The sequence below is a fragment of the Typha angustifolia genome, chromosome 7, assembly GCF_048772165.1.
Source record: "Typha angustifolia cultivar Huaian chromosome 7, ASM4877216v1, whole genome shotgun sequence".
NCBI classification, from domain to species: domain Eukaryota; kingdom Viridiplantae; phylum Streptophyta; class Magnoliopsida; order Poales; family Typhaceae; genus Typha; species Typha angustifolia.
The window spans coordinates 6,528,797-6,556,650 of NC_133245.1; the positions used below are offsets into that span (position 1 = coordinate 6,528,797).

At 34.2% G+C, this 27,854-nt stretch overlaps 1 protein-coding gene across 3 annotated transcripts; it reads left to right on the plus strand.

The window, feature by feature from the left end:
* The first annotated feature begins 16,326 nt into the window (after positions 1-16,326).
* Positions 16,327-21,596, plus strand: LOC140762911 (UDP-glucuronate 4-epimerase 3-like). 3 transcript variants are annotated; one of them, XM_073100893.1, is made up of 2 exons: positions 16,327-17,846; positions 21,315-21,596. In XM_073100893.1, exon 1 carries the CDS (start codon positions 16,435-16,437, stop codon positions 17,815-17,817), a length of 1,383 nt encoding a protein of 460 aa, XP_072956994.1. In that variant the 5' UTR covers positions 16,327-16,434; the 3' UTR covers positions 17,818-17,846; positions 21,315-21,596. The 3 variants fall into 3 exon arrangements, with proteins under 3 accessions (XP_072956994.1, XP_072956992.1, XP_072956993.1); XM_073100891.1 differs by having other exon boundaries at positions 21,334-21,595; XM_073100892.1 differs by lacking the exon at positions 21,315-21,596 and adding an exon at positions 20,836-21,236.
* The last annotated feature ends 6,258 nt before the right edge of the window (positions 21,597-27,854 follow it).

Below are 27,854 nucleotides of genomic sequence, written 5' to 3' on the forward strand. Positions count from 1 at the left end.
GTGACAGACCCATGGCATTAAAAAAAAGTTTCGGGTTTAATATAAATGAGCTCATATCATAAACGGGTTGACATGTTCAATGCGATTATTAAACGGGTACTGTTTAGATTTGTATTATCAACCCGTTTAACGATATGATCATATAAGTTAATGGTATAATTTCACCCTTGAACTATTATTATTTTTTATATATATATTTTGAATTTTGTTATCACCAGCATACTTCCGAACTAAAACGAAAAAAATTCACAATATATTTCCTCCAACTAAGAAAAAAAAAGTAATTAATGAACCCTTATATTAAAAACCTCTTTAATCTGTAAAAATAAAGGTTCAATGATAGTAGTTTACGAGGTTTAAATAAAATTATTCTTTTAAGTTACTTCTCTAACCTAGTTAACTTTACTCCCATCTCCCAAACTCTAAACCTAATAGCAACATCCTTTAGGTTGTGTTCGATTTGATGTGCTACATCTAGTACTTAAATTTAAACCTAACCCAAACCCATTAGGCCGGCCCGACCGCCACTGTTATCCATATATATTTAATAACTACTTGTGATAGTGCTCGTTTCCAGTATATCAAAGCATTTCTTCACAAATATTTAAGGATAAGCATAAGAGAGGAATTTCCTTGAGGGGGGTATTTGGCAATCAATTATAATCAGAGTAACAAGACTAAAACTCTAGAAGTACTTTAAACTTATGAAATTTTGGGTAATCTAAAAGACCACTCTGACTTCCGTAATTTAGTGGGCATCTCAGGTTCAAGAGTAATGCATTACTCTGGATTAGTTCTTACAGAATTGCCAACACACCCTCAATCTATAATCATAAATGCATAGTTTAAAGTTTCAATTATGTGGAATATCTGGCTTGCAACTTGGGCTTGTTTAATTTCCAAGTTCCTTAAGATGGACGAACTTTTTTATTGTTGGTAGCATGCTCATTGAAGTTCTTTTACTACTAGACTGTGAAGAAATTTTGGTGACCATATTAGTCTCTCTCCCACCCTTAATTTATTTTTATATGTTTGGTATCCAAAGTAATCCTGCTTAGAAAGTAAGTAACAAAACATCTAGTCCAGTCCAGAGAATGGTGGGCATTATGAGAACGCCCTGTTAAGTTGGAATCAAGCTTCCAATCTCATTGTGCTTCTGCACTCCAAGAAAATTAGAGAAATTTTAACACCATACTTTATAATATAATTATGGTTTACATCATATAATTTTACTATTTGTAAATTGAGTCTATGATTTAGTGAATATATGCAGAAAATATTCTAGGTTAAATTTGAACAAACACCATAAGAATATTTTGTTAAGTAAAGATATTTTATTTCTAAAATAACTAATAAGTTTTTATTTTTAAAATAATTAAAATGTCCTTAGTATGACTTGGTTAAGAATATTTTCATAATTTTCTTAGTATATTTAACTTAAATAAAATACTTTATTAAGTTTAACTAACCGATTTAATGGCAGTGTATTTTCTACACATATTCGCTAAATCATAAGAATTTATTTATAAATAGTAAAAATGTAGTGCGTAGATCATAATTTTATTAAAAGACAGAGTATTATATACAAATTTCTTGGAAAATTGTAATTGTACGTAACTTTTCTACTTTTATCTTTGCGCGTCTAAATTTAAATTTTAGGTGTACATTATCACAGGTCTACCCAAATGGGTATTTAGGTGGGTGCTTAGCTTCTCAAAATTCATATTGTTCTACCTGTAGTGCTATCAATTGGCTAAGTGAGAGACTTGCTATTAGAGTTTTGCTCTATCTCCTCAGTTTCTTTTTTTTTTTTTTGTGCTTGAGTTCTTGTTATGATATCTGTGTTAACTGTTATTCAATCTGTACTACAGCCAAGTGTGGGACTTGCTTCTATACCTCTTGTCCTATTTCCTCTCAACATCCTTTATATCATGTTATAATCGGTATATTGAAACAAATGATACGATCAGTCTACGGAAATTTTTTCAAAAAAATAAAATAAAATAAAGAGTTTCATATGAGATTCCTTCAATCTTCTGAAATGTATAGATTTCTTTTTATACTTGGACTAGTTGGATTTGCTGTATATGTGAGTTCTCTTACTCTGATGATTTAATGGTTCAGTAGCTAATTTCTGTGGTAGCTCTTGAAGAATACGGCCCATTTATCGCCCTTGTTAACTGTCATATAAAGTTCTTTAAGGTGTGATAAAAGATGAAGGCAGTTCAAACTCACAATTCATGTCTATGTGCGTATCATTGCCTAATGTTGTGCAGTCTCAGTTTTCGTCAGAGCTTCTCTTTCCTCAGAAGAATTAGATGCTCTTTTTAAAAGCCTGCTATCAAGATTGCTGATCAGTAAGATGCCAATTGAGTACTTGGGTCTACCCTTCTCCAGAATAAAGCATTAAAAGCTAGCAAAGGATTGTATTACTGCTGGATATGATTGCCAAATAGAAAAGTTGCATACTTTGTTTTCAAGACTTGAGTGAGCTAACAAAGACATCCTACTTTAAGTTGCCTTGGTTGTAAAGAAAATGGAAGGCTTGCTCTGTAAGCTCATGATCTAATCTTATGGAGACAAAGACTAGGATGTCACTATGATGCCAAGTATACTGCTTATTATGATGATCTTTCCATGGCAACATTATTACTAGGATGTCATTGTGATGGCCAAAAGGTACTTGCAAAGAATACTGCTACTTCAAAAGTGCAAATTTATAGTCTGGCTTGCACATAGACAAGCATGAAAGTTTTGTCTAGTTTCATGGACTAAGTGCTAAAATTGAAACGATTTCAAAGTGAAAATTGTTTATATTGTTGATCAAAATTGAGATTAAGTAGCTGAGATAAATCACTTGCTTCAAATGTCAATAACCTCGTGCTTAGGCAAAATAAAAATACTCATACTGTATGAGTATTCTTAGGTTCAAATCTTAGCGGCATCGATTTAACTGGGATATAGTTAAAGTTCTCGCTTCTCCCTCAAGAAAAGGAATCACTCGCTTAAATAACATGGAACTAGGCATTTCTCCTTTATCTGCTGCTTTGCAACTACATTAAGTAGGTTTCCAACCAAATGATCTGATGGGTAGGATCTATGTGGATTTGATCAACAAATGGTAAATTAGGCTAAGAAAAGCATGCCACTAACTGACCATCATGAGCAAACTTTTCCTTTGGTTCTTCTTTTTCATTGCCTTCAGTATCAAGATGTTAACTTGTTGATCTCTCTCTCCTTCTGCATCAAGATTTCAGATATTTTGATAGAATAAAAAAAAATGAATTTAATTTAGATGGATAGATATTTATACATTTTAAATGACAAATAAATTTGACAGGATTTAGACTCATGACTTCTGTTATGATACTACTACAAACTTAAACGATTAGAGAACAATAATTTTATATTTTATATTTTCCTTGTACAATCCATTTTACTCACTAGGCTTTTTGTGAGGGAAAGAAAGATACATTAAGGTCCACCAAAGTGGTCCATTATTGAAGAAGATTAGTTTCTTTGTCTGAACTATAACTAGTCATAATTTATAAAAAAGAAAAAGATATAAAGAAGCTTTCTTGCAATGAATGTTCTTTCATCATTGTACTATGAATACTGTGGACTGTGGTTGGTGCCAATGAAATCTATCATGTTGAACCCCTCTCAGTTCTATGAGCCAATTCTTTCTACTTTTCTCTTCTCCTCTTTTGCTTTTGTCCTTTTTGTTCATTTTCCTAGTGGAGACCCTTTGCCAAGATGCACATACACACAGCCAATGCCAGCTTAGGTTTCAGAACAACCACAAGCCTTTTCCAGTCTAGTACACAAGTGATTTTGGTTGCTAGTGAAGAGGTTGTGTAAATGAAGAGATAGATTCATTCCAGCTTCTTTCCTTTTCTTTGGTGGTATCATATATATTATGTCCTATTGTCTCCTCTAAAGACTGGCTTGTAGTCTAATCCATGATGAAAGATGATGATCTTACTACTAAAATATTGTGGCTGCCCAAATAGATGCCCATCAAATGATCTACCTCACTTTTATCTAAAAAGGTGAGTTTGGATCAAGTGGTCTATATGTCAAATGACACTATCAAAGACCTCTAATTTTGATACTAGTTTGACTCATTAATACCTCCTGCTCTAATATCATTTTAACTCACTAATTATTCTAAAAGAAAATTTAAGTTGATAAAGAATAATGATCTTATTCTTTAATAATCAAACAATTGTAATAAAATATTGAAATAATCTTATGTAGTTGCTATTGAAAAAATTTTAAAATATCATAATTGTCACTATATTCTTCAAAATATTATAATTATCACCCAAATAGTTGTTCTCTTTTAAGAAATCTATTCTTAATCTAACGAATCATGATTAAAACTAAACTTAAATTTTTAAAACTATTTAGCCTTTGTATCAATTGCATAATGTTTCAAAAGCTATCTAAATCAATTGCATAATGTTTCAAAAGCTATCTAATAGGACAAGAAAATAACACTTTATCAAGACAAAAATTACTGATTTTCTTTTACACTCTAAACTTTAACAAAAATAAAGGATAGTATATATATATATTGTTAACTTTATCAACAATCTATTAGAAATATTCTAAGAATACCCTATTAAAAACTAATCATAATGGTAATTCTGAAAATATAACATTTCAACAACAATTATGATATTTTAAAGAACGTATTGAGATTTATAACCTTTTTGAAAGTTTAATATCAATTATCTAAAAAGCCCCTAAAATATAAGAAGTGATTTGAATGAGTTAAATTTGACCACAATCCATAAACTTGACCTAGTTCATTTAAAACTGGTGCTACATTCTAAATAAACCAATTCATATGATAGAATGACTCCTCAATTGCCGTGAACATTGTAAGCTTGTTCTTTTAATAGAAGTCTTTAGACATAGATAATTCATTTAAAACACATTGGTACATCCCAAGATTTTTATCTAGTTTCAACTCGATTTCGATATGCTAGACCTGTGCTCAAATATTATTACACATGCTCATAAAACGAATCCTTGTGATGGAAAAAATAAAGAAATCCACCAAAAGCGTTCCCAGGCTAAAGGATGCATAGTCTAAATTTTGCAAACTTGTGTTCGGTGATAGAGTCACTAAAGATACAAGCCCCTCCTTGAATATCCCACCTTGATCATCTCAATTATGCCAACAAGAGGGGTTGAGCCTCCTCATGTAAGTATTACAACAAGACAGCAGGAAGACATTTTTACTAAGTTGAATATCATTTGGTATAAGCTAATAATTATTCTGACACACTCGAGCAAACTGTCGTCACAAAAGAGCTATCATTTAGAGATTATTCTGACCTAGTTTTGCTCATCTAATACCCAGCCCTGAGCTAAAAGTCTGCAAAGCAAGTTTTAATTGTGCATTTGGTGCTCTTTGAAACCCCACTAGAAATTTCTCATTAAGGTTTGATTTTTGAAAGCAAATCATTTGAGAAGAGAGTTGTCGATGTGAAATAAATAGAGATCACCTAAAACTGACTTGATCAGGATAAGTAAACTTGCATACAAAAGGTTCTTTGCTTTCCATCCTGCGAATTTTGTCTTAATGCTTTCCACCACAAACTTGAGAGCATTAGCTTTAGGCTTTGGAAGTAACAAAGGATTTCCCAAAGACTTTTCCCCAAGTGCAAGAAGCTTGACCCGAAGGCTACATAATTAGACTTCTATTTGAGTCGTTAGCCCATTTGCTAAAATGGATGGCAAATTTATCAAAATTAACATCTTGCACAGAGGTCTTGCAATAAAACTCAATGATATCTTTGAAATTGATATTATTTTTAGTGGTGACTCTCCTAAAGAGAAAGAGATCATCAGTAAACATAAGCTGGGATAGCAATGGAGCCCTTCTCATTAGCTTTACACTACAAATCCTCTTCCACTTTGCTTCATGATCCAAAAATAATGAAGGATGTTAGCTCCCAAAATGAAATAAAAATGGGGATAGTGGACAACATATTAGAAATTTTATGTATTTGACATGTATATTTATTAACTTTGAGTTAAGTTTTAAGAAGGGACTACATATTATCAATAATGGATTTATTATGGAATTAATTTAGCTCAAAAAGTACTTTATTATCACATATTCACTAATTTAAATTTATGAAAAAAAGTGAATAAAAATTGGCTCTAAAGTGGGTATTATAGTAATAAAAATTAAAGAGAAATGAGTTTAGTATTATATTGGATATTTGAAAAATATTAGTATAATATATAAGTGTCAAACTTCTTATGGGCTTTGGGCCCCAATAAGGGTACCTATTTTGTCGATAAAGGATACTATGTAACTTCACTCACACACGTGCATCGTCTAACCCGGCTCTGTTCGATTCGCTCGCAAAACAAGTCCAAATTATTTTTTGTCTAATGCCCGAAGTAGCGTGACCCTTCGATTTTAACTATTAATCAATTAGTTGATTGAACCCGAAATGGTGCATCCGTTCGTGACCAGTTGCATCCATTTGTCAAGCCTGTTTAATTCTATAAATAGGCTATCAGTCTATATTATTTTTCCACAGAACTCGACTATATAGAATTTTACATTCCATAATCTGTAGGCTTATTCTGTTTATTTATTTATTTATTTATTTATTTTGGATTAGATTTCTTGTAACTTTTAAAATTAGATTATTACCGCCAACAATCTTAAGACTAATTTTCTGGTTGTTAATCTGATTCCTATCATTGTTCTTTTCTTGTTATCGAATTTTTATTTTTCTTTCATATTTTTAGATGGTTGAAATAATAAAAAGTACTATTACCCCTTTCGCTGCTCCTCTAGTTATTACAGTTTATAGAGAAAAACCTAAAAAGTTTTGTGGTATAGGATTCAAGAGATGGCAGTAGAAAATGTTGTTTTATTTTACCATATTGAACTTGGCTAAATTTCTACATAAAAATGTGTCTAAACTCCGAAAGGAGAAAGCAGATAGGTAAGTAGTTGCAGTAGTAGATGCATGGAAGCATGCTGACTTCCTTTGCCAAAACTATATCCTCAACAGACTGGACAACCCGTTGTACAACGTGTACAGTTTAGTCAAAATGTCTAAGAAATTATGAGAATCCTTAGACAAAAAGTACAAAATAAAAGATGTCAATGCAAAGAAATTTGTAATCGGTAAATTTCTTAAATACAAGATGGTTAACACTAAATTAGTGATTAATTAAGTGTAAGATCTTCAAGTAATAATTCATGAGATCCACGATGAATGAATGATGATTAATAAATCATTCCAAGTGGTGGCTATTATTAAAAAAATTGTTATCGTCTTGGAGGGAATTTAAAAATTACCTAAAACACAAGCGCAAAGAGATAACACTTAAAGAACTTATTATCAAATTGAGGATAGAAAAAGACAATCGTATTACTGAAAAGAAAATTGGAAGCTAGTACATGTCAAAGGCAAATATTGTGGAGTCTATAAATGACAAGAAAAGGAAGCACACTAACGAAGACTCTAAAGGTCATGACGCAAAGAAGTTCGAAGGCAAATGCTATGTCTGTGACAAGTAAGGATATCGTGCTCAGGACTGCCATTTGCTCAAAAAGAACGAGAACTCCAAAAAATAGAACTCTGAGAAGAATAAGTCACAAGCCAATGTAACTAAAGTGGAAAACCTTCGTTCTAATGTTGATGAGAATAGGTGGATATTTTTATCTGAGAAGAAGAAGCCACATTTGCGCCAGCAGGTGGATGTTTTTATCTTATCAAACTGTGACAGATGAAAAACTTTATATAAGCAATTCAACGTCTTCTAAGGTAGAAGGAATAGAAAAGGTCATGTTAAAATTAACTTTAGAAAAAGAACTTACTCTCAATGTTGTAATGCATGTGCCCGACATTCGAAAGAATCTAGTTTTGGAATCATTACTGAATAAGAAAGATTTTAAGCTGGTGTTTGAGTCTGATAAGTTTATACTTATCAAAAATGGCATGTATGTAGGAAGAGCCTACTTGTTTAATGGTCTCTTTAAGATGAATGTAATGACTATGACTCCAAGTATAAATAAAGATGAATCTTCTTCTTCTTACTTGCTTGAGTCTTGTAAAATTTGGCATAGTGGATTAGGACATATTAATTATGGTACATTGCGTAGATTAATTAATCTTAACATGTTGCCTAATTTTTATATTAATTTGAATAATAAATATGAAATATGTGTGGAAGACAAATTGGCTAAAGCTTTGTTTCATTCTATCGAACGAAATACAAAACCTCTAGAACTTATACATACCGATGTATGTGATTTAAAATTTATTCAAACTAGAAATGTGAAAAGTATATTATTACTTTTATTAACAATCGCACAAGATAATATTATGTATATTTGCTAAAAAGCAAACATGAGGCATTAGAAATGTTTATATATTTTAAAGCTGAGGTTGAGAACCAATTTAGCAGAAATATTATAATGCTAAGAAGTGATAGAAATGGTGAATATGAGTCACCATTTGCACAAATATGTATAAAAAATGGAATTATTAATCAAACAATGACTTCTTATGCTCCACAATAAAATGATATTGTTGAACATAAGAATAGAATTTTAAAAGAGATAATGAATACTATGTTAAGTTCTTATTTACTCTAGAATTTATGGGGCAAAGATTTGTTTTCTACAAGTCACATTCTTAACTGGTTACCCTATAAAAAATTGGATAAAACACTTTATGAATAATTAAAAAGTTGAGAACCTAACTATAAATTCTTAAGAGTGTGGGGGCTGCTTAGCAAATGTTGCAATTCTAGTTCCTAAAAGGATAAAAATTGGACCTAAAACTATTGAATATGTTATGCTCATAACAGTAGTGCATATCAATTCCTATTACACAAATCAAATAGTTCTGAAATACATGAGGATATAATTATTTAGTCTAGGAATACATCATTTTTTGAGAATATATTTTTATATAAATCTACATTAAAAGTAAGTTCTCTCAAAAGAACTTATGAAAATATCGAAAGAGATTAGAAGACTAAGAGTCCATTTAAGAAGGAAATAATAATGAATCTAGACGAAGTAAAAGGGCAAGGACTTCATCTTTTGGTCCTAATTTTCTAACATATTTGTTAAAAGAAGAATTTCATAGTTATAAGGAAGCAATGTCTACTCCTGAAGCTCTTTTATGGAAAGAAGCTATTGATGGTGAAGTAATACATTTTGCAAAATCATAGTCGAGAATTTATAGATATTGCACTAGTGTGTAAACATTTGGGTTAAAATGGATCTTCAAAAGGAAGGTAAAACCATATGGTTCAATTGACAAATATAAGGCAAGACTTATAGTCAAAAGATATAGACAAACAGAGAAAATAGATTACTTTGATACATATTCACCAGTAACAAGAATGGCGTTTATCCGATTAATAATTACTCTTGCGGCATTATATAATCTAAAAATACATCAGATGGATGTTTTTGAATGATGAATTAAATGAAGAAATCTATATGGAACAAATCGAAAGGTTTATGGCTCTAGGACAGGAGAAAAAGGTGTGCAAACTAGTTAAGTCTCTTTATGGACTTAAACAAGCACCTAAATAATGGCATGAAAAATTTGACCGAGTTATGGTGTCAAATGGTTTTCGCATTAATGAATGTGATAAATGAGTTTATGTGAAAGACACTTCAAATAATTATGTCATTGTATATCTTTATGTGGATAATATAATAATAACTGGTAGGAATATTAATGTCATTAAAGCTACCAAGAATATGTGGCTAACAAGTTTGACATGAAAGATCTAGAAGTTGCAAATGTGATTCTTGGTATAAAGATCACTAAGATAATTAAAGGATATATTATATCTCCATTACATTATATTAAGAAATTGCTTGATAAATTTGATAAAAATAATAATAATCTAGCCAGAACACTTGGAATCTTCATCTCACAAAGAATACAGGTAAATGTATATCTCAGTTTAAATATTCTCGAATAATAGGCAATTTAATGTACGTCATGAATTGCACTTTCTGAATATTACATACTCTGTGAGTAAACTAAGTAGATATACAAGTAATCTAGAAAATGATCACTAGAAAGCGATAGTTAGGGTACTTAGATATTTGAGATACATCATTATGAATTATACTACTCAAGATATCTAGCAGTACTTGAAGGGCATAGTGATAAAAACTGGATATTTGATACAAAAGATACCAAATCCACGAGTGGATGTCTTAACACTTGGGGGTGCATCTATTTTATAAAAATCTTCTAAACAAACATGTATAGCTAAATCTACTATGGAATTTGAATTCATACCATTGGATAAGGTTGGAGAAAAAGCCGAGTGACTTCAAAATTTCTTAAAAGATATTCCTATATGGCTGAAACCTGTGTTTGTAATTTGCATACATTGTGATAGTCAATCGGCTATATAAAGGGCACAGAGTCAATTGTATAACAACAACTGATAATATGTACGTTTTATGACAATTGCTCAAATGGTATAATATCCATTGGTTATGTGAAATCAAATAATAATATCATGGATCCGTTAACAAAGGGTTTAACAAGAGATCAAGTGTATTGTTCATCAAGAGATCAAGCATATTAGGATAAGCAATGCTTTTAATGACCCTTATACCTTGAAAATTTAAGTAGAGTATGGCAAGATACCACCTAGAGTAATAATACAACGGCAACCCAACCTAATTGACTAGAGATCCCAAGATCTAGGTTCAAATGGACAATCAAGTTGTAGGGGCATTCTCTGAAATAACTAAGGAATTAATTTTCTATTCCTTTTCCTATGATGATATAGTGATAAACATGTACTAAGTGTAGGATAAGCAAATGCTAATAATGACCCTTATACTTTGGAAATCTAAGTGGAGTATGGCATAATACTTTTAAAAATATCTAGAGCACTCAAAGAATTATCAGGCATGTCCAGAGCCAAAATGGACACAACATATAGAAACGACTATGTTGAAAAGAAACTTTGTAAGTATTATTGTCTTAGTTTATATAAAAATGAAATAGTTCAAAACATTATGCTCACTAGTTAGAAAAAAAAAATACAGTAATACTTCACTAAAGAAGGTTCAAAGCCAAAAGCTACCTATCCTGATAATTTTTTTTTTTTTTTTGGCACTCTCAATCAAGTCTGCATTTCATATGCATTTACAGCCAAATCATTCATGTGGTGGATTGTTAAAAAATTTATATATTTGATAAAAAAATTTATTAACTTTGAGCTAAGTTTTAAGTGGGGATCACACATTATCAATGATGGATTAATGTTGAAATTAATTTAGTTCAAAGAGTACTTTATTGTCACATATTTACTAATTTAAATTCATGAAAAGAAGTAAATAAAAATTGGCTCTAAAGTGGGTATCATGACAATGAAAATTTAAAAAAAAAAAAGAGTTTAGTACTATATTCGATATTTGAGAAATATTAGTATGGTATATAAGCGTTAAACTTCTTATGAGCTTTGGGCCCTAATAGGGGTACCTATTTTTTGGGTAAAGGATACTATGCAACTTAACTTACACACACGCGCTGCCCAGCTCAGTGCCTAATATATGTTCGGATTTGATCTAATTCAGGTCAATTTGTTAGTTGAGCCCGAAGTGGTGTGATCCTTTGACTAGAACTGTTTATCAGTTTGTTGATTGAACCCGAAATGATGCATCCCTTTATAATAAAATTGTTAATCAAATCGAAAATTGTGCATCCATTTATGGTCAGTCGCATCCCTTCGTCAAGCTTGTTTAATTATATAAATAAGCTATCAGTCTACATTATTTTTTCACGAAATTTGGTTCATTCTTTTCAATTCTAGTTCAAGTATTTAGTCTGTATTTGAGAGGGAGTACAATACGGTTTAGGTTCAACAAGGCATTTGAATAACTGCTTCCTTTCAAGTGCAAGGTAGTTGTTGTTTCTTGGAAAGCCGACGTTTACTATTCTAGAAGCAATCGATGGAGAGCGAATTAGTATAAAGAGATAGTATCTAATACTAAACTCGACTATACATAATTGTGACATTTAGAATCAGATTATTACCGCCAACACAACCTTCTTACAAACCCCTTGAATGAACGAAAAAACTAAAACTCATATTTTTTTCCATTAATAATCACTACCAGTGATGACATAAAAAGGTAAGAGTATATCCACCTTGTGAAGACATCTGAGAAGCCATAAATTTTTAAACCGTCTCACAAAAATGACCACTCCATTCAATCAAAGGCTTTCGACATAACAACTTTAAGAATGAATAATCTCATTTTACTCTTGGAGGAGCTTAAGAAGTGCAAACATAATTATCAATTATTTGACGACTTGAAATAAAGACATTATGGGCATTCAAGACCAATAGCCATCCTAGAGGTTTCAACCTTGAAGCAAAAATTTTAGAAATAATCTTGTACATAGTGTTGCATATGCTTACTAGAGGATAGTCATTTTGCCTAGAAAAATCTCTTTTCGGAATAAGAATGATATTAATTTTATTTAGGTTCAAGCCCATGTCTCCTTCAATGAAAATGATTGACTGCCTTGCATACCATGTCCTTGAGAGAAGGCCACACCGACTAAAAGACGCGAGCATTAAGGCCATCAAGGCCGAGAGTCATATCAAGAGCTAAACCTTTAAGTGCAGTGCTTATCTCCTCCTCTGTAGGAATCTCATCTAGACTTGCACTAGCATGTTCTAAATTTTCGGTCCAGAATCAACATAATGATGTTATAGATTGAACATGGAGGGATGGTTAAACAAAGTAAAATTAGATTTGAAATAGAGATAAAAGCTTTTATAATTTGGTTCAAGTTTTGCATTCAAACACTATTTTCTAGTTTAAGCCTAAGCTATATTATTCTATGAATCGCCAGCACTAACTTGAGTATGGAAGAAAGAGTTATTTCTGTAGTCCCAAGTAAACCAATGGACTCTAGAATGCAGATGCCAATATATTTCCTTCATAACCAATAAATGTTTATAAAGGCTTATAAGAGAACTCTGATGTATATTTGTGTTGCTCACGTTCGAGTTAGATTGGAGGGATAGTATTTCCTTCTCTATTTTAGCAATCCGGAAATGAAGGCTATTAGTGTTCTTCTTGGCCTACGCAATTACTTATTTTGTGAGAGTGGCTATATTGACTGAGAGTTTTTGTTAGGATTGAGAGAGTTCGTTCTCATTGACATCCCTATAAATAAGAACAAAAAAACTCATTTCTTAACCATCAATTTTTAAAATAGAACCTACGAGGACCCTCCTTAACGACTGATGAGATTTTGAGGAGAGGATTATGATTTTTTGAGATAGCAACAAATGGTGAATTTTGGCGGTTAAAGAATAATGTACTTTCTTATCGAGGACAAATAAAAAGATAATATTATTTTATTTGGGAGAATATTTGTTAGTCACTGATGAGCAATTATCTCAAAGAAACAATGTTAGGATTCACTTTTTTTAGATACAAAAATAAGGGAGAATGTCTCAAAGTTTGTAAGTGAAAGAAAATTTTACAAATCAAATCCTACATTTTTCTATTTTCTGATTAATACTCCATCTTTAATAATTCTATAATCTGATCCCTCTTATTTCTCTATAATTTTCATATATACTTTAATATTATTTTGACTAACTGATATTAACTCTGTTATATGAGTTATATTCCTTTAGTGATGCCCTTTCATTTGGTTATGGTTAAGTTAAGTTGACTCAAGATACTATATAAAAATAATAGAGAAAATCAGAAAAATATAGAGTGTAATTTATAAAATCACCTAATATAAAAAATTAAATATAAAATTATAAATAACGCACTAGATTTTAACTATATTATAAATAAAACCATCTCTTTCTTAGCATTTAATAATAAAGTCTCTTATTTTCTAGAAGGAATAGAACAAAAAGTAGAATATTTCATCAATTTTAAATAATATTCTAATATTTCCTAAGTCTCCCTTATCTCGCTCCTCTAATATGAACTTTGAGGCAGCATTTCTATAATTAAGTTAATCTAATGGTCGAATTAAATAATATCTATTTATTTAACGGTTTTACCAAAATAGAGAGCTTTATTTTTAATATAGCCAATATGTACACTGGTACTGTTATCAAATGATGGTGGCTTTATCTAGAAGCTATAATGATGGTAATATGAATAAAATTAGAGCCACTAACCACGAGATTAGCCTAATCTAATCTTCGAAATGCAGTCACGGGTTTTGTGCAGCTAATATAGCAGCTTATGAGGTAATTGCTTGCGTCAATGAACTAAAAGAAAAATAAAATAATACTTCAACCACGTTAATGCGTTGAACACTAGAATTAATCACTCATTTATTTATGCATCTCCAGGTAGGTGTCCTCTTTTATCAAGTACAATAATATTGATATGTTTTTGTCTTTTAAGTTTGATACTTATTTATAATGCCATCTACACCTGACTGAGAATGTGAGACGATCATTGAACGGAGGACAGGAGTTTGGATATCCTCTAGGTTTTGATTCTTTGAGAATAATTTCTATAGTGCTCACAGATTAGGGGTGAAAACGGATCCGATAGTACTCAACCCATATCCGGATCCGTATTTTTAGTTCGGATACGGATTCGAATACGGATATTAGACGGATAGCAAAATTTAAAACCATATCCTAACTAAACGGATATGGATAATTTTCGGATAAAGGATCGGATCTTAAACGGATATTGATTAAATTTAAAATAATTATAATATTTTATTTAAATATAATTAACACAAAATTATTAAGAGTTTTATAACAAATAATTTTTTTTAATGTCAAATATATAAAATTAGAGAAATTAATCTCTATAAATAATATATAACGTATTATTAGTAATAATATTAATACTTACTATTTAAAAAAGCAAACTAAAAACTGTAAATCATTTAAAAAAATATGCGGATAAACGGATATCCGATATCCGTATCCGAATCCAAAAAATATATCCGACCCGTATCCGAATCCGTATCCGAATTTTTTTCAAAAATTCTATCCATATCCGAATCCGAATCCGAATCGGATAGAAATTTTTTATCCGAATTCGATCCAAGTCGGGTCGGATAGCGGGTTGGGTCGGAGTTTATCCGACCCGTTTTCACCCCTATCAGAGATTGATGTTCTTTGGGTTTTGGATTTTGTGAGATGAGCTGTTGCTGAGATGATTAGTTTGTTGTTTTCTTCTTAGTAAAAATCTATAATTTTTTATTAAAGTAGATAAACTTGTTGTACACGTGGAAGGTAATTTATCAATTTTTTTTCTAAAAAAATAAGCTTAATTTATGATAGAGATATTATGATATGATTTCTAAAAAAATAAGCTTAATATTTGAGTCATCTAACCACGTATATTTTAAATCACTAATTAATTATTATAAAAATATAAATCTATGCACATGTGTTGACATCTAAATACGATTAAATTTAAAAAAAAATAATTATTATTAAAGTTAGCAGCTTTTGTGTCAGCTATTTTATGTGTGATTGTTCCGCATCCTGTCCTCTTAGATTTAATTGTAAACTTTTATGACGACAAGGTGAGAGGCGTTTTCAGCTTGGGTTTTGCTGGACAACCTAAAACGAAATCTTAGAAAGTGCTAAAATGAAATCTTAGAAAGTGCCTAATTTGGGACAAAATTGAATTTAAGAGACTGTTGGAGGAGCACAGCACATCCTACCACCGACAAAAGCTAAGCCAATTTAAGACAAAAGAGTCTCAGTTGTGGCCCTAATCTATTGATGAAGAAAAAGGATCTTTTTTAGATTATCCATCACAGTATACTATTACTGTGGATATCTTTATATTTACTCAATAGGATCCAGTTCAATTCCAGTCTAAAATTTAAGCTCCAGTTATCATCATATTCATTCATACACACCAGCCCTAACTACTCAAAAAGTGTGAATCTATCTTATTCAAACTGGAAACCCAAAGAGAGTGAGTAGTGATATGAGATTGAAAGCAGCAACAACCATCTCAACAAACTTAGGCTTCTAATCTGGTGGAGATTAGGTAGCAATTCCAGGAGCAAATTAAGGATCTCCTCAAATCCTATTAAAAGAGAAAAAGAAAGAATTAATAAAAAAAATAAATTTTTAAAGAAGAGAATTAATACTTGGCCTTTTGCCACGGCCCCAAGCAATTCACCAGGGGGTCCCCACCACATCAGCATCCCACCTTTCCCTCCGCATCGAGGAAAAAAATAAATAATAATAATAATAAATAAATAAATAAATAAAAGAGAAGGGAGGGGGGGGGGGGGGGGGGGGGGGGGGGTGGTGGAAGGGCAAAGAGGGAATTTCTGAGAAATTAAGCCTCGGATTCTTCTACCTTCTTTTCGTCGTCCTCCCATTTCTTGAATCCGAACACCTTCCTCGCCTCGTCCAATGACGCATCTTGAGGGCTTAACCTCCGCCCCCATCGGCGGCGGTAAGCTTAAGGCGGAGAAGCCGACCCATCACCACCCCAATTACCACCACCGCTTCCTCCTCCGCTTCCACCACCATTCGTCCCCCTTCTCGAAGCTCCTCTTCTGGTCATTCCTCGCCCTCGCCTTGTTCCTCGCCTTCTTCCTCCTCTCCCCAGCCAACACCGCCAATAGCTCCCCCAAGGCTACCGCAGACCACCGCCGCTCCCTCCACTCCGCCCCCTGGGGCGGGCCCGCCTGGGAGAAGCGGGTCCGCAACTCTGCCCGGATCCGCCGCGAGCCCAACGGCCTCTCCGTCCTTGTCACAGGCGCCGCTGGATTCGTCGGATCCCACATCGCCACCGCGCTGAAGCGCCGCGGCGACGGCGTCCTCGGCCTCGACTCGTTCAACGACTATTATGACACCTCCCTCAAGCGCGCCCGCGAGGCCGTCCTCGACCGCGCCGGGGTTTTCGTCGTCGAGGGCGACGTCAACGACGCCGCGCTCGTCCGCAAGCTGTTCGACGTGGTGCCCTTCACCCACGTGATGCATCTCGCGGCGCAGGCCGGCGTCCGGTACGCGCTGGCGAACCCGGCGTCGTACGTCCACTCCAATGTCGCCGGGCTCGTCTCCCTCTTCGAAGCCGCGAAGAATGCCGACCCCCAGCCAGCCGTCGTCTGGGCGTCGTCGTCGTCGGTCTACGGGTTGAATTCGCGCGTACCCTTCTCCGAAGCCGATCGCACCGATCGCCCAGCTTCGTTGTACGCGGCGACCAAGAAGGCCGGGGAGGAGATCGCACATGTTTACAACCACATCTATGGGTTATCCATCACTGGCCTCCGGTTCTTTACCGTCTACGGCCCATGGGGGAGACCGGACATGGCATACTTCTTCTTTACCCGCGATATTCTCCGGGGAAAGCCGATTACCGTCTTCGAAGGGCCCGGGCACACCACGGTCGCCCGCGATTTTACCTACATTGATGACATTGTGCGCGGTTGTCTCGCGGCTTTGGACACCGCTGGGAAGAGCACGGGAAGCGGTGGTAAGAAGCACGGGGCGGCGCCCCTCCGCACTTATAACCTTGGGAATACCTCCCCGGTGCCGGTCGGCGACCTTGTTACTATCCTGGAAAGAATTCTTAAGGTCAAGGCTATCCGTAAGGTCGTGAAGATGCCACGGAATGGAGATGTGCAGTTCACACACGCCAACATCAGCCTCGCCGAGAGGGAGCTTGGATACCGGCCCACCACTGACCTCCAAACTGGCCTCAAGAGGTTCGTGAAGTGGTATCTGGATTACTACTCGCCTTCATTGTCGAAGAAAACTGGCAAGCGCAGTGGAAGTAGCAGCGCAAGATGAGTGACGGCGGCTGCTGCACTGCCGGGCTGGTCAGGCTTCGAATTCTTCTCCTTCCCTATTGATGCTCTTACGGAATTCTTTCTTTTTCCATTTACCCCCCTTTTGAAATTTCTTTAGTTAGCTTCGAATTGCTTGTTTCTGTTACTTCTACCTATGCTTCTTGGATTTCTAGCTATTTTACTATGGCATTGTTAGAAGATGAAGAAGAATGAAGAGAAGGTGGAGGAAGGAATTAAGAGTCCTGCTGGTAAGATTCTTTTCCACGCGTTGTGCGGGGGTGTAAGTTTGCAGGACATTCTGGTGATCTGTACTGGAAAAAAAGAGATGGAATCAAACCAATTATGTTCTTTCAGTTATCTCTAGTTGTCATCTAATCTTTCTGAGCATTGTTAGTACATTTCTCCTATTGGTGTTGTTGCGTGAAATAAATGACTGATCTTTATTATGAGAAAATATGATACTTGATTAGAAGTTACTTCATATTACATAATTTATTGTAGAGGCCTATTTACCAGAATCAATTTTTTTTTTAAGGAGATTAGAATCAAATTGCTACCACTGCTGTGGGTTTCAGCATTTGATTTGGCAACAAATGCGATAGTGGTAGGTTTTTCAGTTTTGCCGTTCTTCAATTTTTCTAGCATATTAGAAACCAATTTAAGTCCATAATTTAGTATAAATTTTATGTCGCTCATAGAGTCATAGTTTAAAGATGCATTAGCAATAAGAGTGAGAATGGAAGGAGCAAGATGGCTGTCTGTGAATCTACTTTACCAACTCACATCTGCAAATACATTATAAAGAACTCTTGCATCTGGACTATTGGTTTCTTTTTCTGATGGGAGCTGAAAAGTAAAGAAATACTTCACAAGTAGCAACTCTTGCTTCTGCACCTGCTTGATGATTACAAACTCTTGCATCTGTAATCTTCGCCTCTTTCCTAGTTGGAACCCCGTTGACAAAGAGAAATCTAAACTTTGAATGACATTGTAATGAATAATGATGAAGCATGTCTAGTGTTGTTTACAGGATATGTTCACGAATATTCTCGTGGCTGATTTTTATGTGATGATCATGTCTAGTCATGACTGTGGAAACCTAACTTCATTGCAATATTAATAGGAAGATCATTTCAATTTTTGACAGCGCAAGCCACACTTGAATAATATCTTGATTCCGGAATGTTCTTAGTCCATCTTCCTCTGTACTTTTTTCTGATAGTTCAACTTTTCCTTACTATTGTATCCACATCTTCTCTTGTAGGCATGTTTTCTACCATATGATCTGGTTTGCCACCCTTATTATTTTTTGATTCAAAAATTCTATTCATAAATGTAGAACATAAATGAAAAGATAGGTAAGTGACAAGAGAAAGAAGAATGAGGACAACTAAATAATTGATCAGGGATTTTATCCACTTATTACTTTCTTCCATTATTACACGACTTTCATCCATTTGAAGACAGATTGCTATTTTCTTTAGATGATAGGTAATATTTAGGCTGAAGTAGTGTGACAGTGATCTCCTATGGAAAATGCATTCCCGAGTGTATATGGTGATCCAAGGTGGAACTTAATTCTCTTCTATCATCTTTCCAATACATTAACGAACCATTTAAGAACAAGGAGACAGCTAGGTTTCATCATTCCCCCCTCTAGTTCTTATTTATATACTTGATATCTAATATTGTTGCTTATGGTAATCACTGATAAAAGGTAGAAGATATCTATCTCTAGGGTTGATCTTATTTGCAAGATAATTGATGCACATCATCCAACCATCATCTTCTAACACATTAACTATTTGAAAATAACAAAGAGACTACTATGGTTCATCACTTCTTACTCTAAAAGCTTGGCGATCATGTGATTTACCTCTTAATATCTGTTTTTATTGCGCCTGAGATCTGATAAGGATAACAAGATAATCTCCAACTGGCTGGGTCTTGTAACCGATTGCTCTTCTATGTGGCAAATGTTCAATTCTTCAATGAACCCTTAAATTTCTTCAATGACCTTATCAATATATCTCTTCAAGGATTTGAATTTAGAGGTACATTACTTGGTGATACTTCATTTACTTTGCACCTTTTTGATCCAACAGAGAGGATAAGGACATAGGTGTGAAGCAGTTTACCTCTTAGATTTCATGTACAAACACTTAGAGATGAGATTTTGATGTCTTTCAGGATCCAAGATAGGGACAAATTTGTACTTTTTATTTTATTTTTTGTTGGAATCCTCATCTAGACCTTAATTCATTACCATCATGGAACTTCTACTTGATGGAGCTCTCAGTTTTAAATTAATTTTTAAGGACTGCCTTCCACTTCTTGAGATCTTTTCTCTTTCTCTATAGTTGCAGCACAAGATAAAATTCAAATATTTTGTCTATTTTTCATAATCATTATACGGTAATGATCAAGTAGTTCTTATTACTGCCTTTTATTCTTATTCTGCTATGTCTTGTCAGACATCACTGCCCTTTGTCCTAAGACTTCTCACTTTCTTGCTCTTGATTTATGTTTCTCCTCAATCCCTATGTCTTCGAGCAAGTCTTCCTGATGTATCCACTTTGGAAAACATGGTACCATTAATAAAAAGATCCTGTCTATAATGATCTAACCATTAGTCAGCTCCTTATCATCTGCGGTCCCATGATATACAAGTATATCAATGTGTTCTTTTACTTCAAAAGGAGAAATTGGTGGGCTACTTGTAGGCTAAGACTTCATCTAATCTTTAGTCTCTTTTTTCTTGCTAGATATTGATTGGTCATCGCCTAGACACCATAATGTTGAAAGCTTAACTGAACAGTAGAATCTTCTCTGTACTCCCTTAATTATAGCATCACTACAATGGCTGAGATATGCTCCTCTAACTTGGGAGATTTGATTTTTGCAAAATATTATTTTTAGCCACCCTTGCTCTTCCTTTTTGAGACATGAAGAATGAATTGTTGCTCTCTTTATGCACTATATTAACTATTAAGATCTTATACAAACATGATGTGGACAGAGGAGGAAGCTGATCTGGGAATCCATTGTCTAGATTCGGATATTCAGCTGCAGTTATAGGAAGGTCACTTTGTAATTTTTTATTATCCTCTCAGCAACTCCATGTAGCCCACTACAATGAAAGTGTGGTGCTTGATTCATATCTGGATGTGGCAAATCTTACAAACTCTAATCAAACATTTTTCGGTGTAGCCAAGTGGTTTAGGGTTATCCAGTATCATTTTATGTAACTCTTTTGGAATTAATGATGCAATTCTTTTTTCTTTTTGCTAATGTGTTTTTACTCAATAAGCCTTTCGAGGTATGCATGCTTTAGTGGATGGATGCTTGTTTTTCCTTAGTATTTTTTACTTTCCTGGATAATAATGAATTGAAATACACTGGATTGGAATACAGAAGGTTAGATGACAGTAACAGGCTTATGCGTGTTTACAAGGTTCTTCACTTGTATAAATTAAGTTTCAACTTTTATTCAACCAGGTGAGTACTTTGTTCGCAGGACTCTGGCAAAACTTGATTGATCCTTAGAGTTATTGAGAATCAGAATGTTGGACCTGTTCCTACTATGGCTCCCATTGTTGATGATGGTATCTTTCTGTTCTTCAGTGGGTAGGAATGTACAGTGTTCCCGTGTATGGGATTTTCTTTTTTTCCTTTTCAGTTTCTTCTTGCCTTCAATTTTGTGAATTGTGACATCATTGTTTTTTGGTAAAGGAGGGATTATATCTTGTTATTTCAACATACTCTGTTATTTTGATCTTTCACTTGGTGCAAATTGTCTCTTTCACCAATTTGCCTTCTGAGTTGGAATGATCATTCATCTCTCATTTGAAATTGTTGCATACCTTGCTAAGAAAAACACAGACATATGTTTGAAGAGTCTAATATATGCCATTTTCATATACTTCTAGGGTTAGTGCAAAATTATTTCAGTTGCCAATAGTTTTACATCAAGATATCTGGGGTTTCTAGGTTTTGGTTCATTCTAATTGTATGTGAGAACTGCACGGCCCAACTGTTATTGTCTGACTAGGTTTATCATGCTAGATTTCCACTAGCTGATGTGTTCATAACTTTCGCCATCTGAATTGTTCTTTAAAGATAACCCCGATCACAAAAACTGTATTTTAAATTGAAAATGCAATTTTGGAGGCCAACCTTTATATACACACACATATAAGTGTACAGGTTATTCATGGAGATTTCTGAGGTGATAACTGTCCAGGCATTGTGGTGAACTAGATGTGGTTTATTGAATCTGATCGTTTTATGGATAATCTTGTTGTACAAGTGCAGAGCAGCTGCTGAAATGATTTGCTTCTAGATTATATCTTCTAATATCAATGTCGAGATTGACATCACAATAAGAACAAGTTATTCTATTCTAGATTTTTGTGATTTGCATACACATGGCATTTTCGAACTTTGAATCTTCAGTTAGCTATCCAGTCAGAGATGGAAAGATAGGCATGGGCAATAGAGTTATGAAATTCTATTGGAACTGATGGAAGTGATGTTTATATTGCTGTATTCCTTCTTACTAATATGTGCATTCTGGTTCTAAACTGTCTGGAATTTTATCCCCCGTCTTCTTTTGACATTACTAAAGAAAGTTGTTGAGGAAATTGGGGCATTTGATTCATTTGGAGTGATGTCAATATATTAGTCAGAAAAAGTATTTTTTTTGGATTGTATTGCTTGTCTTGTACGTCTTCATGATGGAGATGTGTTGGATCTTTGACTAAAACTTGTATTTGAATGACTTCTTTTGTCTTAGGTTTTAATGGTCTAACGGTTTTAATGGTTTTTTCTTGTTTCTATTTGGTATTTGTGTACATTATTGCACTCTTGTATTAGAATGGCTTGCAAAGGTCAAATTATATGTTCTCACATCTGTATGCAAGTTTGGTCTTGTGACTTTTTCTAGCAAGGAATGGATCCAGTTTTTATGATAGAAAATGAATTAAGGCTAAGGCTCCCCAAAATATTGTTGAGATTTCCAATAGGGTAATTTACAAAAATAAAATCTAGTAAATCTTCTATTTGAGATATGAGATCCATTTCTTAGTTTCCTGTCCAATCAAGTCAACTTCACTGTTCATTTTTTCATCCTCTGAACTGCCTTCTCTGCTCATATGAAAAAGAAGAGAGCTATATAATGCATTTATTAGCTGCATTAATTTGGACATGCAGGTCCTTTATAATAATTAAAAAATACTCCATAATATATTATGAATTGTTACATAAATTAGTTATACATTAGATAAAACTTTAAGCAATGTGATCTGTCACATAACTTAGTAATACGTTGGGGAAACTTTGAAATACATCATAATATTGTGAAATATAATTTATTTTGGGCGAATTAAATATATCTAAATGCTAGCACTTTTGCATAAGAGTTAGAAATGCTTTTTCCAATGAGTGTTTATCAAATCTATTACGTAGTTAAATCAACGTAGTATGTGATTGTAAATAGCATGATCCATACAAAAAATTTATAATATGTTGCAGAAAAGATGAAAGTCATCGTTTAGTGAGTGATTATGAGAATTATTTTATGGTTAAATAAGCATTATATGTGAGTGTATATAGCATGATCTGTTAAAAAAATTATGTAATATGTTATATTAAAGATAGTGTCTTCTTCTAATGAATGTTAATCAAATCTGTTCCATATTTGAATCAAAGTAATATGTTTGAGCTTAGCTAGCATAATCCATAAAACAAATTGTGTAATATGTTGCAGAAAAGATTAAGTCATCTTTCAGTAAGTGTTTATCGGATCTATTCCATACTAAAATTAGCACAATATGTGAATTTAGCTAGTATGACCCATAAAAAAAAACTACGTATTATGTTGAAGAAAAATAAAGTCATCTTTTAGTGAATGTTTATTAGATCTATTATACACTTAAATCAGCATAGTACAAGAATAATTTAGCTAGCATGATCCATAGAAAATATGTGATACATTATACAGGAAAGATATAGTCGCATTCTAGTGAATATATATATATCAAGTCTATTTTGCTTATAAATCAACCTAATATGCGACTTAACTAATAGGATCCGTAAAAAAAATTAGGTGATATGTTGAAAAAAAAAAGAGTCATTTTCTAATGAATGTTTATTAGATCAACTTAAATTAGTATAATAAGTGAATTTACCTTAACATGATTTGTAACAATTATATAATACGCAGAAAAAATAAAGAAATTATATTTTAATGGGCAAGATTAAGTATTTATTATCCATTTCTCTACCAAAGATAAAAGTGATAGATCGATGAGAAACTTCTCTCCTCTCCCGGTGAAGGATAATTTGGAAAGAAAATAGTAAATTTGACTTCACAATGAAAACTAAAAGTAAATTTTGATCTCTCAAATTGAAAATGCACTAGATTTATTTGTTTTTTTTTCAAATTACCAAGAATTAGGAAGGAACATTTGCACTTATCCTTCCGTACCAAATCCTAGACCTTTTTGAACTATTATCTTTAAGAAAAAAGACACATTTCTTTTTTTCTTTTTAAAACAAAGAAAGGGATAAAAGAAGGTAAATTCTATTCTATGAGAAGGACTTGTGCCGATAGAGTGTCGGTAGAGCGATTGACACTCTCTTTTCTTGTAGCTATCCCAAGTTGAGAAATCTAAGGGCACATATGAGAGCCCAAATGCAATAGGGGAGGGAGAGAGATGAAAATCCCTTGTTTGCAATGGAAAGGAAAGCTTCCTATGCTCTAGGGGTGGGTGAAGACATCTACTTGTGTTGTGCATCATCTTCAAAGTTGTCCAAGGAAAGTCTGATGCATGTGAGGAGATCTTGGGCTTCGATTGCGGTTGACAGCCATAGCTCCAAAAGGCAACTTGGATGAATACCGGAGGAGATTCCTTGCTCAAAGCCCAAATAGACAATATCATCCTTGAACTAAAAATGCTTGAAAGATATAGGGAGAATTAAAGACTTTTATTGTTTGGCTAGTTTCTAGGGAAGGGCGTTCTCTCAGCTCGATTGAACAGTATTCTTGCTAAATTATAGAATAACATTGATGGGCTTTCTGCATCAAATATGAAAGAAGGATTCTATGTGTTCAGATTTGAGAAGGAGGATAACATAATGACATATGCATTCACTAATGGCCTATGAACGATTCTTGAGATGGTTCTTTATTTGATACCATAGTGAAACAACTTCAAACCTTTGCCGCATCCGTAAGGGATATTAGAAATTAGAAGCTCTTACTCAAATGATGGCTTATTTCAATAAAATGTTAAGGGTGAATGAAACAACCTTGGACCACTCTTGCGGCCACTATGCTAGGACATGTGTGAAGGTTGATCTCAAAAAATCCCTTAAGACAACATTTTGGCTAGGACCAAAGTCAAAAAAACTTGGACCAAGCTGTAATATACGAGAGCTTCCCATTGTTGTGTTACATCTGTGGGTGCTTTGGGCATAAGGTTTATCGATGTACCAGAAAGATATCCTAGTATAGGCCCGGTAGAGTAGAACCCCATCGGGCCTTGAACCAACCCTCTAAAGTCTCAAATTAGAAAAGCAATGAATCTAAAGGCAATGGAAAACCAAGAAACTTGAGTGGCAATATTGGTAAAAAGGCTCTAGAGCTAAGGTATTATGGGATTGAGACTAAAAGGCCTACTACCCTCTCATGTAAGGTGTTCCAAAGTCATGCAAGCTATGAAACTAAAAAGACACAACGTCTCATGCCTGACAAAGGAAAAGGCAAATTAAATGAACTGCATGAAAAAGAGCCTAGTCAAGGGCTGTTTGGAGCTATTCTATTGAGCACGCCACACAATGTAGAATTTAGAGATAGGGTGGAGAAGGAAAATGGCCAGTACTATACCTTTGGATACAACTATTTAGAACTCGACGGTTCTAAAAAATGGATTGACATCGCGATAAGAACAACAAGATAAGATGGTTCTAATGCCTAAATTATGGATTATTGTTGTTAATGGAATATCAATCCGCCTGGGTTCTAGTCAACGTCGAGTGACTAAGTCTCGACATTGAGTGACTAAGTCTGATTTTGTCGAGACAAACAAATAGAAGTAATAATAAGGGTCACATGAGGACTCCTACCCTACAGAGGTGTAGCATAATGGGTTGGCAACTATTAGGTCAAGTCCAACCTCGACAAGTGACAGTGGACTCTCAGAACAACATGATGGGATTATGAGGACCCTCAAACAGGCTTTACTCCTAGGGATGGAGGTAGCCTCAAGCATAGATCTGGACATGGCCAGCTCCAACTGGCCATAATTGAATATGATAATAATAGCAATAGATATGGAGGGTGGCATGGATGAGCTAGGAGCGACGGTAGCTCACCACCTTACAAGATAGGGCAGAAGGACTGAGTTCCTCCAAGGGGAAGCTGTGAGTCCTTGGAAGTGTAGGAACTTAGTCTATGAGTGCGTTGAATTATTAGGAGGGTTCATTAGCATTCATATGGTCCATATGTTTAGAGAGGACGACCAAACTAGGCGGCCAACTAGGGTAGAGGAGGCTCCAAAAGGTACATCATTGGGCCAGATTGTAAAATCCTCTTAGAACTTTATAATATTCTTTCTGATGTTTGCCTTTAACTAAAGGTATTCACCTCAGTTGAATACAACTCACATATTCAAAAAAAAATTCACAATATCGACTTAAATGAACTAAGCATGAGTCGGCTCAAGATTACTTAAGGTCAAGCTCAACCTCAGCTCAAGCCAGAGCTAAGCTAGTGAAATAAGACAAGCTCGAGCTTAGCTCATTTAATAACTAGCAAGCTCAAATCTATCATAAATGATTGAGCTATGTATAGAAATATAGGGGCTCTATTAATATTTTCTTTTTGAGAGCAGTTGACAAACTCTCGAAATTTGCACTGTAGGTAAGTTGGAGCTCTTGAACTCTATGTTATGTAGATATTTCTCTATATTGAAATTTGCAGAAAAACAAAAGAAATATGGTGAACTCCAGAAGGCTAATCTGATACTTCCCTTCGAAGTCTTCCGAAGTATCCTCCAAATGTAGTAAACCTTATCTTATGGTGAAAAAGAGAGATAATTATTTGCAAGATTGTATTAGACTTCTGATTCACTATTTTTACTACTAATAATGGGTTCGAGGTGGGAGCATCAACCCTTTCTGCAATGCTGCCCTTGCATGTTCATTCAATCTTAACCTGCTTCTCTTCTCAAGGTTTGAAGTGGAATGAATCCTCTCTAAGTGATCAGGCGACTTATCCACTTCACTTAAATGGATAATTTAAATGCCAACGTGAAATAACTACCAGGGGATAGGAGTTCTTAACTTCGAGCAGCAGAGGTTAACATAATCTGAAGCAACTAGGCAAAGGATTACTTGCCAAAAAGATAGGAAAAAACAAAGAAAAGGAGAAGGCATAATGACTGAATGTTGGATGGTTACTTAGCAAAAGAAGATATTCGCATCCAAAAGTGACTAAATGTTGCACTTTCCAGATGTGATAAGTGTTTACCCAACATTATAGCTTGATTCATATTTGTCTAAATTACACCTCAACCCTGAACTATATACTCTACTATCACTTATACACCCTAAAAACACACCCAAAAAAAAGGCGTGACAGTACAACACCGGAAGAGAGAGATTGATAAAGATTATTGGGAGAAGAGATTGGAAGGAGAGCTATGAAACTTACAATTCGGAGAAAAGGAAATGCAAAGAAAGGGAGAGGAAAAGAGATTACAAAAATTGGGAGTGAGAGAGCTTAAAAGAGAGAAATCTTGAGAGACAAAAGAAGAACGAAGACCATATCAAAGTAAGAGTTGCTAAAGAAAAAACGGAAAAAGAGGTGGAGGGCATTGAGAGAGATTGAGACTTGGAAGCAAGAAAGGAGTAGTATAGTGTAAATATGAAGAAAAAAAGTGAAGTTTCTGAACAAATAAGAGTTAAAAATAATCATGTGACACTCAATGGAAAGACAAACGGTAAACAAAGAGTATAGCTGACACAACTTCATAG

Coding starts and splice junctions, on each gene's coding strand:
- LOC140762911 (XM_073100893.1), top strand. CDS start 16,435: ATGACGCATCTTGAGGGCTTAACCTCCGCCCCCATCGGCGGCGGTAAG.